Below are 17,374 nucleotides of genomic sequence, written 5' to 3'. Positions count from 1 at the left end.
TATAAAATAACTTATTTTACCCTAATCAAACAACCAAACAAGTCTTAAGTGATTTTTATCATTTAAATTAATTCTAACTAATTTAAGTGGCTCGGATTAACCAATTAATAATGGACGACTAGGATTTCTTATATTTAGTGTAGTCGACGATGGTAGAATCTTTATTCCACTTCATACTCAGTTTACAAGCTAGCTTTAGTGTGTTTAATGATTAATATCTTGTCTTTGATAGGGTAATATATAATATGTTCTAATGTCCATGGAAAGGACAACAACTCGTCAACTTTTACTAGTTTAGTTTGAATATTTGAAGGCATACATTGTGTCGTGTTATCAGACTCTGCAAATGTGTTAATATCTTATGGTTGATAGGGTAATCTGTACTGCACTCTTTGATTAGGAAGATTACATTAGTAACATATCTTAACACCGTAGATTTGATTCTTATAGAGGTTTAGTGAACACATCTGCTACCTGATGTTGTGTAGGCTTCATCTCGAGTGAAATGGTAATCTATTTCTATGTACTTTGTCCTTTCATGGAAGACTAGATTTCTGGCTATGTGTAAGGCATATTGATTATCATAGTGAAATGTCATAGGCTTGAGATTACTAACACCCATATCCTCTAGTAAACTCACAATCCAGGTGACTTCTGAAGCTGCTGCTGCCACATGCAACCCTATATTCTGCCTCGACTTATATGATGTTGCTAGAACCACCAAGTAATAAGACGTAGCTTGTTACCGATCTTCTAGAATCTCTGCCGAATCTGAATTTGAGAAACCTTGCAAACATATTTTGTCTAAAGCTTTATTGAGATACCTTGCCTTCTGTATGACCCAGATATCTCAAAGTGTGATGTAGAGCTGTAAATGAGGTTGTCTTGGACATTATAAGAATTGACTAAGAGACCACACTGCATATGACAAATCAAGTATGGTGTGAGTCAAGGAATTGAGCCTGCCAACCAAAGATCTAACAATTGGAATAAAACCAATAAACTATAAAGTTATAATCAAGGATTTAATTTTATTGAAAATACAGGGGTATAACTTAAAAACCTACTGGAAAAAAAATAAAAACTTACTACGTGTAGTACAAGCTAGACTTTGTGAATGACTAAAGGACTATTGGTATGACCGTATAATGTGACTATTAATTACGAATAAAAGTTATTAAAATAGTATATATTGAGCCTTTAACTAATACGAAGTACTACGAAGTAATATGTACACAATATTGCTATATCATACTCCTCAAGTATTGAAGTTGGTTCAGTTGGTATTTATAGAAGCAATGGCAATGGCAATGGCAATGCTAGGTTCTTTGTCTTCCATGTACTTGCTTGCGTTCTCCAACCTGGAGTTTGTTCCCTTGGATCTCTCACCCAACCATTCAATAATGTCGTTAAATACGGTGTTGGTGTTTTCTGGGGTTTCACCATAGGTTAAAGCATGCCACATTCCTGGATACAATTTAAAAGTTTTGTCCAAACTCGTGGCTGACTCGTGTAACAGCTTGCTTATTTCTGGGTCCGTTACTTTATCATCTCCGCCATGAAGCACTAGGAAAGGCAGTGTCACCTACGATAGATTCAACCAATATAGTTCGGTTTAAAAAATACATAAAGAAAGAATACGGTAACCCGAAGATTATACTCTTAAAGATACTTGTATACATACAGGTAGGTACGTGTCTAAGTGCATGTTTGAGTACCTAACACAAGTCACAATTTACTTGTGAAAATTCCCCATGACTTTACCTCAATGTATATGAATTGAAGTTTGCTCATACCAAATAGAGTTGAAATGAAAAGTACGAATAACATAACTACTCATACGTACTACTGATCGAGTGCTGATACTAGGTGTTAATGTGTTATGAAGAATAAAACAATAGGTACACACCTCATGTAATCTGCTCTCAAGATCGATGGAAGCAATGAAAAGCTCTTGGGCAGTTTTCAAGCGTGGCCTTCCGGTATACCAATATGGATTAGCCCTTACCTGTTAATTAACGTTATTAAAGTTACACTCAAAATGATTAAAAATCAATCCTATATATAATTGACGCGTACGTGTATGTAGGTTTAGCAATGAAAATACCTTCTTTTTCTTCTCTGGATCTCTAACTGCAGCGTCAATGACATCCTGACTAGGAACAATCCTCCAAGTTGGTAAAATGAAGGCAAGTTGTCTTAAACAGCTGATAACAAGTGGACTTGGTTTCATATCTTCACTAATCTGCCAATAAGTAGTACGTTAAAACTTGTGATAAGTAATTGAATTTAATTTATTTATTTTCAGACCTAATGTGTTGTACTTTTACCTTGGGTTGTTGCATAAATTTGTATAAAAGTATCAAAATTGAATTAGAGTTTGGCCATTTTAGAAAGGCAATGAGAGCTTTTGCTTTGGAAGAGAGTTGTAAGATGAAAAGGCTAATTTTAAAACAGTTTTGCATTATAGGTTCGAAACAGTTGGAGTAAAATAACAAATTTGTCTTAATGTTGTCTAAAATTACAACTCTTAACACCTCCGTTTCATAATGATCTTTGCAGTTATTATTTACAAAAATATTTAGATAAAAGTGAAAAATTGTGTAAAATAGTGGGTAAATATAATAAAATATGGATAGAGTAAGACAAAAATGTAAACAAATAGGTGAGTGTAAGAAAAAAAAATGAATAAAGTAAGATAAATTGAGAGAAAAGTTGTAATTTTTGTGAGGTAAAAAGGATAAGATAGTAAATTTTATGTCAACAAATAGAATAAAGTACGGAGTACAATATAAAGAACATTACTTCGTATGAAACAATAAACGAAGGTAGTAAATTATTTTATGGTAATGTCCTTAGAGATCTTTTTACACACTAAACAACTATTTTATCAAACACTTTACACAATCCACGAAATCTCAATTAATCAAATCGCCTAATACAAACAACTAACAGATAATCAAAACTGCTAACCTTAATTGCGAAACAGGTCTTAAGTCAACGACGCTAATTAGATAGATAGATACTTCATGGGCAAAAGTTTTTGCCTACCAATCTACCATTAACAATGATTTTAGTGTTGCAAACCAAACATACGTTTAAAAAAAGTAATGTTTGAAATCAAAGGAAAGTTAGAAAGTAGTAATTTTTAAAAGGAGAGAACGTGGAACAGTAAATTAACAAAGCGTGTGAAACAGAGAAAGGTTAGATCTTAAAACAGAAAGGTGGTATGCTACCTAAAATAATCATGTAATCCGACAAAATTAACAAATAATCAACAAATTAAAAAGAAGATTAGGAATAGACAAGATGGGGTGTACCTTACACATGGGTGCGACTAAAATGGCGCCATCCCAAAAGTGTGGCATTTTTCTGTGCAAACGCAGGGCAACTGCTCCTCCCATTGATTCGCCCATCAAAAACCTCTGTTTCCTTTCATTCTCCTGTTTTTCTGCGCCAACACAAATTGAACTTTAAACTGAACTTATTATAGAATATAGATTAACTTAATTTATTATATCTGAATTGAATTAAACTTATTTAAGTGTTAGATTGAACTTATTTACGGAGTATAATGCTTAAAAAATAAACAAGAGAACGGGATGGTCATTGTTATTTCTTACAAAATTAATTAATAAAGAGAGTTGGTCTTTTATAGAGCTGATCATGGGCGGGGTAACCCGCTGGGCCCGGCCCGCTCGGCCCGCTCGGCCCGCTAAAATAGCGGGCTTGGACAAAGCTTTTTTAAAAAAATTGAAAGTTGGGAGGGCTAGGCCCGGCCCGTTAATAAAAATGGGCGGATTACGGCACACAAAATTTATTAACGGGCAAGCCCGCCCAGCCCGCTAAATTAAAATAAACTTACTTTTTTTTTTTGAAGTAAACTTGCTTACAATTCTGATGGTAGATCATTCTAGGTTTCTAGAGTAACTAATTAATACTTCCTATTGCCTAAAAGAAACCCTAAAGCCCAAAGGCAATCTAATAGACTAACACTTTCATTTCACAAAAATGCCGCCAGCCACCCTTAGTCCTCCACTCTCTTACTCTCTTACCTCCTCCTTCTTCTTCTTCTTCTTCTTCCTCTTCTTGCTCTACTCTCTTACTCTATTGCAAATATCTAGTAGGTATAACAAGGTTAATTAGTGCTGAAAAAATTATGTATTACACTTTCATAAGCCCGTTAGCCCGCGGACAGCCCGCATTTTATGTACAGGGCGGGTAAGGGTAATAAATATATTTTTGGCGGACGGGTAAGGGCAGCATTTTTAAGCCCGTTGGACAGATTTTTGGAAAGGTTGCCCGTCCGTTATCCGTCCAAACCCGCAAACGATCAGCTCTAGTCTTTTACCACGGTCAGACTAGTTAATTGTTTAACTAGTCATCAACTATGTTATTTGTTAAACTAAAATCTAGTCTAAGGAATACATGCTCATACAACTATCATTTATAAGAATTTTCTATAAGATTGTTATGTATTTTTCCTTTTCTATGATAGATTATTAGCTATTCAAATTTGTTCTGTCTTTTGTATTGGTCTTTTTATGAACTACTTCCTCCGTTCCACAATAGATGCATCGTTTCTCTTTTGGACTATTTATTAACTAACTTCGACAGTTATTCTTTCACATTATGTAAAAACAAATATAGTCAAGTGAGATCTTGTTAAATTCGTATCAATGTGAGGATTTCAAATATCAATTTTTTATAATTTTTACTTACACGCAATTAGAGATATTAATGTTCAAAGAAGCATGTCGGGATACGTGAAAAAAAAAATGATGCATCTATTGCGAAACGGGTAGTACATTTTTACTATTTAACCCACAATGCCAACCGCCAAGGGTCTCGTCTCTTACACTAATAATCTATTGATCCTTTCTGTAATGCAAATTCTTGTAACAAATTGTCAAAAAGATTATCATTCTTTTCTACCTACTTATTGATACATTATGTACAATTTAACAGTTCAATAAATATCAAACAGCTTGATAAGACTCTCGGCTAGAGCTGTCAAAACAGGTCATCGGGTCGGGTTTGGGTCGGGTCATCTTGGGTTTCGGGTCATGATCAGGTCGGGTCGTGTCGGGTCAATATTTCATTCGGGTTGAGTTCGGGTTCGGTCGGGTCGATTTCAGGTCGGGTCATATCGGTTTTTTCCTATCCCGGGTTCAGGTCGGGTTCGAGTCGGGTCACATTTCGGTCAGGTTTGATTTCGGGTTCGGGTCTTATCGGGTCGGGTTTAAGTCGGTTTGTAGCAGATAATTTCGGGTTCGGGTCTTATCGAGTCGGGTTTAAGTCGGTTTGCAACACAGTTATTTTCGGGTTCGGGTCTTAGTTTGGATCGGATAATAATCAGATCAAATAGAATTCAGATCGGGTCACTCTCAGGGACGGGTCAAACTCGGGTCTGATAATTAACCTATACATTTTAAGGATTTTATATTCTAAAAAATTTTGTTTAACTTATTTTAGAGTTAAATTTTTCAATATTTAGCAATAAATAATTAAAATAGATATATCAATGAAGTTAATATTTGGTCGTGTCATTGATAACTCGGGTAAATCGAGTACGTAGCGGGTTCTCACAGGTCGGGTCAATAGCAGGTTTCATCGAGTTACAATCGGTTCCGGGTTGACATCGGGTCGGGTATCAAATCGGGTTCGGGTCATTGTTCGATCGGGTCAGTTCGGTTATCGGTCATTTTCGGGTCGGGTGTCGGGTTCGGGTTCGGGTGTTACAACATCGGGTTAAAATCGGTTATAGATTTTTTCGGGTCGGGTACAGATCGGGTTTCGGGTTACCTGTTTTACCTTAATTTCGGGTCATGGTCGGTTACGGCTTCGGTCGGTTCAGGTCGGGTTTTCGGGTCGGGTCAGTTTTTAACAGCTCTACTCTCGGCTCATGTAAAATTCTTTCGAGAATAATTGGTTAAAAAACTTGTTCAAGTCTTAAAGGAAAAGATGTAAAACTAAAGTCAAGATGAATCACGATTCATCTTCTTGAGTCAACTATAAATATTTCAACAAGTGGGAATGAATTTATTAAAATAAATTTTGATTATCCTTAAAGTTTTTTAATGTAAACTAGAAATAAAAGATACCTCCAAGCGTGCAATCATTGACTTGGAATGAAGTCACGTGGACAAAGACTTTTGAAATTAAAGAAAACTTATCCATTGTTAATTATTAGTTGTATTTCCTAAATCTATGGTTCGTCAATAACGTAGAAACACTTCTACTTAACCTTGATGGCTAAACTTTGAATTAAGAATACAATAATCCAATTAATCTAGAGTAATTTGACTTTATTTTAACGAACTTTTAGCCCTTTGTGTGATAGTTACGGCATATTGTCATTTAATTTCTTCATGAATAAATCATCTAAATTAAACTAAAATTCTTATACACATGCTTGCACCTAGTATCTCCTGGTATAATTTGCTTATATACTACGCACAAAAGCATACAAAATTATTTATGAGAGATGGTGCATGTTATTACTAAATGTATACGTAGTTTAAGAAAGACCCTTGATAACTTATTTTCGGAATGAAAACCCTTAATAAAAATCGAATCTATAGTAATATTTCTTCAGTCATTAAAAAAAAAAAAAAAAATTATTTGGTGTTTCACACTTGTCAAAGCTAAATTCTAGTCGTTGTTAATTTGTTATCAAAAATCTTTTAGTAAAAAAAAAGTGATATTTTGAAACTATAAATCGAGAAAAATCTAATAAAAATCTAAGTATAGTATAAAAACGCAAAAAAGGGTCAACGAAAAATGGGTAGATAGTGAGATTTTATTTTTCCTAAATTTACTCCGAAATTGGTGAATGAAATACTAGTCAAAGTTAAATAATTCCTTACCACAAACTTTGGCAAAATAATCAGAGCAATCTTGAACAAGTTCTTTAAAAGATGGGATATAACCATGAAGGCCAGCTGATTTTCCATGTCCAATATAATCAATCCCATAAACACCATAACCAGCTTTTACGAGGCGCATCGCCGTCCCTTAAATCAAACAAAAACCTCATTAGAATAACTAAATTAACATCTTATAATTTAATTAATAATATCAATTTATAAACGAAACAAAGTTTAATTAAAAGTAAAACCTTGCATGGAAATACTACTCTCCATGGCATAACCATGGCACAAGAAAACAAGAGCTTTTGGATCCTGATTTTTAGGCAACCATCTACATGTGAATTGCTTCAAACCTCTATTATTCAATATATACTCCTGCAAAATAAATAAATTCATAAATAAATACTATATACAATTATTCTGATATAATAAAAAAGAATTGTAAGGTAATTACCTCTTCAAAATTGACATTGTAGTCCATAATGAAGTTGAAGGAGAAAAGGCAGAGAAGAAAGCAGAGGAAATGGGGGTGATGAAGAGAATACTAAAAGGAGAAAGAGTATTTATAGAAAGATTTAGAGAGAGATCTAGAGAGAAGAGGAATGTGAAAGTAATTAGGAATAAACCAGTTGTGCTTAAGAATAATAAATTAAACAAATGGATTATTGTTTGATAATTGAGATGCGAGAATGTAGGGATTTTCAATTTTATACAGAATAGGATTGCATGGATTACCAAATTATCTTTTTATTTATTTATTTATTTATTTATTTATTTATTTATTATCTTACGTATCAGATCTATCTCTAATTCTCTATATGGCATGGAATGTATCTTACGTATTAATGATTTAATTATTTGTTGAATAATAATAAATTAATAATTATATACCTTTCCTTATCGGTTTGATCTAAGGTGTAAGGTCAGCGTTTTGTTATCGTCCAAATTTGAATAAGAACGGTTCTTCACTCTCTAGTGATGTCATGTTACTAACTTTTTAGATCAGGATTGAGTTCTGTTTAGTAGACTTTGTCGTTTTTGGTAGACTCCGGTCGTTAAAACGGATTCTTGCCGGTGATTAGTCACTTGCTCTAACCTTCTATAGTGTAAGGGTAGGGTATTTATATTAAAGTCAGATCTTGAACAGTTTTATGATGGTGGCCGGTAGAACAATTAGGTAATATAATATGTAATTTTAAAACATTTATGTTCTAATCTTAAGTTCAAGAAGACATAAGCAAAACTTTAAAGACCGGATTTGAACAAAACATTGTTCCACACTTCAGGGTATATGTATCTCAAGTTCTAAACATGATTAAAAAGAATCAATTAGGTTTAATGTAGGCATCCATACCTTTCCAACAAGCTATCATAAACCAAATTCCGAGTTATGGATCAAGAGTTATGGCCTGCACAAAAGAGAGTTGTTGGTGAAGTGTCAAACTAGGCGCGACGGGCGCTTAGCACCATGTCACACGTCTGACGAACCTAATTTAAACTGTTTTATTACAACTAGGGTTGTGCCATACTAGAGAATTAAAAACAACACTACTATATGACAAAGTATCCTATAGAAAACGTTGGAAAAAAAAAAAGAGAGACCTTGCAAAAAAAAGTATCCTATAGAAAACTAGTAGCTAACTCAGAAAAAAATTATTTTGGCTCTAGAAAGATTTATGAAAAATGAGTGTTTGTTTCATTATTCAAAATTAATGTGGAATAAGGATTTACATATTTATATTTATGTTTCAAAACAATGGGATAATTTCATCGGAAAATATGTTTGAAGCCTAATTTCACAAGTCACAACCAATGAGACTTCAGGAGTCAATCTATATAATATACTAAAAGAGAGGAAATCAATGTGGTGATGACAAATGTCACTCATTGATTCGCCTCTCTTTTAGATATAAAAATTATTAAACAAAAAAATTATTTGTTAACTTTCACTTTAAAAAGTATTTGATTCTATTTTCCTAAAAAAAAGATGTCACTCAATACACGGGGAATATTTTGTAAAATCTTTTCTATATTTTGTTAACAAATATAACCAATATTATTATATATCTTTTTATAGTCTATTATACGGAGTACGTAGTAGAATATTTATAAAAAACAAATTGCATTAATCAACCGATTTGTACTTACATAATATATTAGAATACATATAATTAGAAAATCAATACAATATAAATAAGAGTGTATAAAAAAAATTTATTGTAGTACTCTATAATATTTTAACAACTAAATTCGATAATTATAGCCGCCAATGATTGTACTATTTTATATTTTAGACGTATTATATTTAGCAACTAAATTCGATAGTTATCACCGTCGTTGATATGATAGTAATATTTTACTACTTTAAAAGAAATTTATGTAACTTCCTTAAACAAGAGCAAAACTTGCGTAATCTAATCAATCTACTACATAATTCCTCAATTTTTTAGATGCAACTCTTTAATTTTTTTACATTAGCTTTTATATTCACACATCGCTCTACTTTTTTCTATTTTTTTTATGATTAATTATTCATATTATATGTTGAACATAGCTATGTATTCCGTAGCATTTTGTTGACTTTGTCTAAATATTTACATAATACTACCATTTTATCTATTAATCTATATACTATACTAAAAGAGACGAAATCAATGTGAAGCTGAAAAATGCATCTCTTTAATTTGCCTCTCTTATAGATATACAAAAATTCCAAAAATAAAGTATTTTATTCTATAATTATTTTGTTAACTTTCACCTCATAAAAATATTTGATTCTATTTTCCTCAAAAAAAAAAAAAATCATTTTACACATGGGAATTATTTTGTAAATTATATTTTCTATAATTTGGTAACAAATATGACCAATATAAGTTTATCTTTTTATAAAAAAAATTAATCCATTTTACGGAATACATAGTATGATTCTTATAAAATTTAAAAGTAGTCTACTGATATTGGATAATTAGAATACAAATAAATTTGAAAGTCAATCAAGTATATGTGATTAAGAGATAATTTGTTTTACTATAGTACTCTATAATATTTTAACAACTAAATTAGATAATTATAACCGCCATTGGTTGTACGATTTTATACGTAGTATATGTAGCAACTACATTCGATATTATCCATGTCATTGATAGTAATATTTTACTATTTTTTATATAAAAAAAAACATGTAACTTCCTTAAACATATATTGCGTAATTTAATGTATCTACTACTATACTACTCTACTACTTAATTCCTCAAATTTTAGATAAAACTCTTTGATTTTTGTACTACCTATTATATTCACATATCGCTCTACTTTTTCTATTTTTTTTGGTGATTATTAATACTATATGATGAACATAGTCATGTACGGATTACCCAGTAACATTTTTTTGAATTAGTATAAATACTTGCACAATGTTGTAATTTTTTAAAAATAATTTTACTTATTTGATAGTTTAAGATATTAACAGTTGTTACTTATTAACAACCGTGAAAATAAAATTTGTTAATCCAAAAACATGGAAAAGTAGTAAACAAGAAAACAAATGTGCAACTAACACATGGTCCTCTCTACTTAAGAAAGCTCCACCAAATATTTTAGGCTAAACAATTGAATTATATTTTGGTCAATTTTTAACACCATCTATATACATAGTACTATACCAAAGTAGAGGCATCGACGTGGAGCTGACAATATGATGTTCTCTGATGTGCCTCTCTTATAATATACTTCCTCCGTCTTTTAATACTCGCAACGTTTGTTAGTTTCACGCATGCCAATGCACAATTTTGATCATTTATATCTTAAATTCTTTTTATGCAAAAATTATAAAAAGTTGATATTTTGAAAATACACATTGAAACGAATCTAACAAGATCCCACATGACTATGTTTTATCTTATATAAAAAGCACTAAGAATAGTCAAAGTAGATTATATGAATAGTGGCAAAAGTCCAAACGTTGTGAGTATTAAAAGACGGAGGAAGTAAATAACTATCGTATGATAAAATAATTAATATACTTCATATTTATTTTACCTACATTGTACCTTCTAATTACTTATGGTAATAATAGATTATACTACGAAATACTTATTTACTTATGACCAATAAATTTGTGGAGATGTTTAAGTATTAGATGATTACTCATATGCTTAAGAATGACTCATAATAATCGATTATACTACTAAGCACTTATTTACTTATTTACTTATTCTACCTACAAATGTTTATACTCCGTACTATAGTTTGTGGAGATGGCAAACTATATATGTATCTATATCTATATATTTTGTACTATACCAAAAGAAAGTCAAATTGATGTGGAGATGACAAATGTCTCTATATGATTTGTCTCTCTAGCTTATAACATAAATAATGACTAATTGTAAACTATTAGATGTAATATCAATTTTTGTTTAGAAAGTATGTCATATACTGGATGCGGATATGTATAACGTATGTTTACCTTTGTTCATTTATTATTTGTAATCAACTGAATCTTTGCATGCATTTTCTGATAATCGATATGGCGGAAAATCTTATAATAGTTGAACATGTACTATCAATTATATTATTATAATACTATCATCTTTCTAAGAATTAGTGTCATATAATGAATACATATATGAATAACAAACTTAAACTCTTGATTTTTATATTTTACAAGGTTGTCTCAAACATTTTATATGCCCAATTTTAATTAACAAAATGAGACCCATATCCATATTTTTTTTATGACGGGCCCTAGCCTATACTTAATCTTAAATATCAAAAATAAATTATGCCACATTCTCTATCGTAATATTTTTTCCATATATTTAAAAGTTAGTTGAAAGAAAAAGTGGCTTATTTATCGAATATAGTGATGTCAATTGTCAATGTGGCATGTTTTTTGGGAGACCCCGTTCATCCTTCCCCAAGTGGATTATTTGTCGAAAGTGGTGACGGGTACGCAGATAAATTTTTAGATTGGACATGCACGCGTTGCTGATCCTTCATCTAATTGATTAAGAATATGTAAAAAAAATTACTACTAACTTACATATTATAATGTTTTATTTATTACTCAATTACTCTAATCAGACAAACGTATTGTCAAAAACTCTAGAATAAGTTTTAAAATTCAAAACTATCTTACCAAAAAAAAAAAACTAAGTCTACGGGTGGGTTATTTTAGGCTGGGATACTGGATACACCAGAGGGGGAGTCATGAAGCAGGGATACATTTTACTTTGTACCTCTCGAGACGGGGATTGAGAGTGGTGGGTATCGTTCCTATCGTGGATGGAGGGGATAGAGATGAGAATTGTAGGCGGGTATAGTGTGCAGGCCTCGCCTCGCCTCAAAGTCATCTCTAACTGAATACATTAAATGGTGTAATTAGGTGTTAAGTGGTCGGATAATTAAGTTAATGGGGGACTGTGCGAGTATTAACTGGGTATTACTATCGAAGTGAAATAGTGGATGAGATCATTAAGTTTATTCTTGACACAACATGTGAATAAGAAAGAAAATAAATTTATTTAATGTACTCTTATTTGTTTTAACTGTTTTAATTAATATGACACCGAATGGGAAATAACAAATTTATCCATCATTAAGTATAATTTTGAGGTTAGTTATAGCTCTATTTTGATGATAATTGTCTACCATATTTCATATAAATTTATGTTTAGATTATAAATCGTGCATCGCACGGGTATTATACTAGTTTTACCTAAAACCAAAGTTAATGGCTAATTTACTACATTCGCCCAATTAGGCGAAGCTTTAGTATGGGCCGGGGTGATAATTAGGCCCAACCTTATTTGCTCAGTTTAAAGTTTGATTATGGAGTTTAATATTGTTGAGATTCTTACATGGTTTGATTAAGTTGAAGAGTTTGCCAAGCTTTAGTATGGGCTGATAATAGGCCCAACCCAATGCTTCCACTTCAAATGGGGCTTCGTCCAATTAGTTTTTTTTTTTTTTTTCGGGTTCTACTACGAGGAGTTCCCACCGCCTTCGGCGAGGTAATCTCCCGTGGGAGTTTGCATAGGTACCTCGATGGGCAGCATCCCTCCCAGTTGAGATTTTTTCCATTCCCAAGGCTCGAACCTGAGACCTTGGTTAAGGAGCAAGAGGCCGAGGTTGTTTTTTCGGATATCAGATATGTGTGGCAACACACATATCAGCTAAAAGACAAATAGCTAAAAGACAAAAAAGGAAGTACCATTTATGTTAAAAAAGTACCATTCTGTAAAAAAAAAAGTACCATTCAGTTAAAAAAAGTACCATTTTTGTTTTAAAAAGTACCATTTAATTTCTTTTTTGTCATTTTTCTTATTTTGTCTTTTGCTATGATATGCATTTGTCCACACATATCTGATATCCGAAAATACTTCCTCGCAAGAGGCCCTTGACCACTCATGCCAACCTCAATTGGTAAAAATATGTTACTTTACTTGTGTATTGGACAGTTGGACACACCTAATTTGCGCAATTTTTTTTGATGTACCCGGGTGTAGCCAGAGTTGGCTGTGCCCCCATCCAAAATGAATATTTACTATTTTGAAAATAAACATTTATTTATTTATTTGGCAATGAATATTTACTATTCCGGAAATGCACATTTCCTATTTTTGAAATGAACATTTATTTATTTATTTGGAAATGAACATTTATCTACTCATTCGAATATTAACATTTGTCTAATTATTTGGCAATGCTCATTTATTCAACCAATTTAGAAATGAACAATTACCTACTGATTGTGAAATGAGTAGTTACTAATTTTAAAATGAACTTAGTTATTGCATTACTATGTTATTACTTTGAACATAATTTACATATATTGAGCAATTAAAACATGTCAAATAACATATTTTTCCAAAAAATTAAACATTTTAGGCATTGCCTATGTAAGTTTGTACTTGAATTACAAGATATTGGTAGAAATCATCCATTTATCTTTCTATATCTTCAATCTTGAATCTTGCTTTTGATGTAGTCTCAAGTTCTTATACTTTTGAATGTGTGTATGAAGTGTGATTTGGACACAATATTTGACTTTCACGGTTTCAATTTCCTCATTGTTGTAGACTGAAAATGAAAATAGTAAGTAATTTGATATGATGCTCACAACTAATTAAAAATGAACATTTACTGATTTGAAAGTGATGAGAATGCAAAGAAAACAAATAGGTTATAAAGATACAAGGGTTTATAAGATTCTCAGTAATAGAACAAGAAATAACAAAGAATACAAAAGGTATGAACAAATAAAGCAAAAAGTATGAACAATTTCATTATGAACATTAACCACGGGATTATTATGAACAAACAAATAAACAAGAAAGAACAAACAATTCAACAAAAAAGAACAAACAATATAAAAAAAGAATATAAAATCTCAGAAGAAAGAACAAATTAATAATACAACAATTATGAACAATTTTATGATGAATTTAAAAAAAAAAAAAACAATACAAACAGAAAGAACAAAAAATACATGCGCTTGTAAAAACATAAAAGATTAATGAAGATCTTAATTTCATTATGAACATTAACCAGATGATTATTATGAACAAATAAATAAACCAAAAAGAACAAAGAATTCAAAAAAAAGAACCAACAATATAAAAAAGAGCATAAAATTTCAGAAGAAAGTACAAACAATACAACAATTATGAACAATTTTATGATGAATTTAAAAAACAACATGAAATAACAAACAGTACAATAAGAAAGAACAAACAATATAGACGCGTCGTCTTTTTTGGGGTACAGTCAGAGTTGGTTGTACCCGGGTATAGCAGTTAGGGGTTACATGATTTGGACATTTGGACACACCTAATGTGGAAGAGATAAATAGGGTCATTGACTCATTAGTATTACAATTATAAGCTACAAACACAACACACAAGGAGTCGAGGAGTATGCTTTCACATATAAATTGGACTTTGCCTAACTTGTGTGTTCATATGTGGATTTTGGGGGTATGCTTGACCCGAAACTTGTTTCCAATTGGATACTCCACTTCCAAGATTAGTAAAGATTATAAGACATGTCAAATAGGTGGGGTTACTCAATGCAGAGGATCTTGAAACTCTTACGACGTTTTGGCAATTTTCTCAGAAAGGATCCACGTTATTTATTGCGAGTTTTAAAGATCAAAGTACAAACTAAATGAACACGATGCATGATTAGATCAAAAGCGCAAAAGTAATAGCACAACTAAGGAGTAAAATTTTATAGATTGATTCAAAGTTAATAAAAAGGAATTAAAACAAAATCAATCTGAATATTGATTTAGCAATGAGGTCGATAATGTTGGTCGAAACTAAATGTAGGGACCGGAATTGTAATAACATACTCCGTTACAAAGAAGATTTGACGAGCTAGATAAAGAATTTGTAACGTGGAATTATTACTGACTGAATAGAGGATGAATACATATACATTGTTCAGGTATGTTGATTGGTGTTCTTCTTGACTCACTCCCTAAATCAAGGTCAAGGATTCAAGGGTTTGTGTTTTTGATGTCCAAGTCTCCTATGACACGTCACTATGTTCAAAATGACTTTATGATTTTCAAGTATGACTATGGCTTAGAAGTGACTCATAATTGCTCACGTTGTCTAATTTGGCGTTAATATCGATTCTGGAGTATATTGAGGAAATTTAATTCGTCAATAAACTGACATATTTTCTTATATTAATTAAATGATTCATTCCTTTATTTTTAACAACTGAATTCACATGCTTTCCCCTATATCTTGTGCTTATTTTCTCCGCCTTGATGCTGCTAGGCTGCTAGCTAATTGGCTTCATTGTTTCGATTTTATTCGAATCCAATCCCGAGTTCACCCTAGTTCTTGCTTCCATGTTTATTTTGATAAATCAAACCGATAAGGGTTCAGATATTCGAAGTTACATATTAGATATCGGATATCTATTATGGTATCAAATTACTACGTAAAAATTAGACTTTATAACTAAATTATTACTACTATGTAGTATAATATTGTCCAATTACCAATATTAGCCCATGATTCAACAACAATATTATTTCCTTCGTTCCATAAATATCGCACCATCTTGTTTTTTACACTATTCAGTATTCACACTACACTTTTGGTCATGTTTTGTTATTCATATCTAAAAAAGGTTATAGTTATCTGGATCTTGTTAGATTCGTATCGATATATTTTTTTTAAATATCAACATTTTATAATTTTTTCTTATGCATAATTCGAGATATTAAGTACGTGTTGGAAAACGTAAAGTCAAACATGGTGCAATATTTAAGGAACGAAAGAAGTATTAGAATAACTATTTTGTCAATTTTTAAAGTGATTAATTAACATTGAATAATACAATTATACATGACTCTAGTCTTTCAATACAACTTTTTTTTTTGATGCAAATGAGAGGCAAACCTCGTACAAGAAGGTAAATAAATTAAGCAACTAAACGGGGTGTAGTAATACCCTCTATGTTGTTAGGTTATGATACATATGAATAAACATAAATCATGCGGAAAAACCATAATGCCAGGAAACATATTATTTACACATAATCATATAGCATAATTTAGATGCATACACTTTGTAGCGTGCCCTCCCTAGCTGCGCCCGAACCGAACAAGAACAAGTCTTTAGGACTCCAAGTGTCGTCCCTCTGTAGATAGTCCACAGCACGTCCGGATCCGCCTTAAGCTTGACCAACTAGAATCGCCCTTAAGGTTACTAGGAATTTAGGCTACTTGGGTTGCAAGTGTTTGGCTGATTTTTGCTTGAAAATCTTACCTTTTGAATACTTCAAATCTCGATGTAAACATGTGACCCTAGGCACCTATTTATAGAGTTTATGGAAAGGAATTATAATCCTACTAGGATATAGATTTATTAATTAGAATCCTATTAGAACTCTAAATAATAAATTTAATCTTTTAGGATTAGGATTTAATCAATGCATGAATTCCGATAGGATTAGGATTCGTTACGAACACGAGCATCGCACGACCACGAGGGAAGCACGCACCGCGCAGGCCTTGCGGCCCACACGCATGAGCGCTACCTCGCAGCCCACGAGCACGCTCAGCGCGCGCGCTAGCAGCCTTGCTGGGCCTAGCCTTGTGCTGGGCCTGGCGAGGCTTGTGGCCTTCGTGTTGGGCGCTCGGCTTGCTGGGCGTGGGCCTGGCTTCGTGCTGGGCCTTCGTCTAGCAAGCCTCGTCTGATGCTAATTCGTACGATGCGCTTCCGATTAAATTCCCGGTTCCGAAATTCATTTCCGATAAGAACAATATTTAATATTTCCGATCCCGGAATTAATTTCCGTTTCGAACAAATATTTAATATTTCCGTTTCCGGAATTATTTTCCGATTCCGATAATATTTCCGATTCTGACAATATTTCCGTTTCCGGCAATATTTCCGATTCCGGCAATATTTCCATTTCCGATAATATTTTCCGATACGTACCATGTTTCCGTTTCCGGCAAGATCTACGACTTGGAT

At 32.2% G+C, this 17,374-nt stretch overlaps 1 protein-coding gene across 2 annotated transcripts; it reads right to left on the bottom strand.

Moving 5' to 3' along the window:
- Nucleotides 1-288: 288 nt before the first annotated feature.
- Nucleotides 289-7,525, bottom strand: LOC110793624 (caffeoylshikimate esterase). 2 transcript variants are annotated; one of them, XM_021998523.2, is made up of 8 exons: nucleotides 7,327-7,525; nucleotides 7,121-7,247; nucleotides 6,870-7,016; nucleotides 3,321-3,451; nucleotides 2,108-2,245; nucleotides 1,910-2,008; nucleotides 1,256-1,585; nucleotides 289-918 (listed from the first exon to the last, which is right to left on the bottom strand). In XM_021998523.2, the coding sequence occupies exons 1-7, from the start codon at nucleotides 7,351-7,353 to the stop codon at nucleotides 1,277-1,279; spliced, it is 978 nt and encodes a 325-aa protein (XP_021854215.2). In that variant the 5' UTR covers nucleotides 7,354-7,525; the 3' UTR covers nucleotides 289-918; nucleotides 1,256-1,276. The 2 variants fall into 2 exon arrangements, with proteins under 2 accessions (XP_021854215.2, XP_021854214.2); XM_021998522.2 differs by lacking the exon at nucleotides 289-918 and having other exon boundaries at nucleotides 967-1,585; nucleotides 7,327-7,523.
- Between the last annotated feature and the right edge of the window lie 9,849 nt (nucleotides 7,526-17,374).

The sequence above is a fragment of the Spinacia oleracea genome, chromosome 1 (genome assembly GCF_020520425.1).
Source record: "Spinacia oleracea cultivar Varoflay chromosome 1, BTI_SOV_V1, whole genome shotgun sequence".
Lineage (NCBI taxonomy): Eukaryota > Viridiplantae > Streptophyta > Magnoliopsida > Caryophyllales > Amaranthaceae > Spinacia > Spinacia oleracea.
The sequence above is the reverse complement of the archived record's forward strand: the minus strand, read 5'-3'. Positions and strand labels throughout refer to the sequence as shown.

What these genes read in the sequence shown, in the direction of transcription:
- LOC110793624 (XM_021998523.2), bottom strand. Translation starts at nt 7,353, where the DNA reads ATGGACTACAATGTCAATTTTGAAGAG. An exon ending in TAGTCGCACCCATGTGTAAG is followed by an intron (nt 2,246 to 3,320) that starts GTACACCCCATC and finishes ACTTATTGGCAG; the next exon opens with ATTAGTGAAGATATGAAACC. An exon ending in ATCCAGAGAAGAAAAAGAAG is followed by an intron (nt 2,009 to 2,107) that starts GTATTTTCATTG and finishes GTTAATTAACAG; the next exon opens with GTAAGGGCTAATCCATATTG.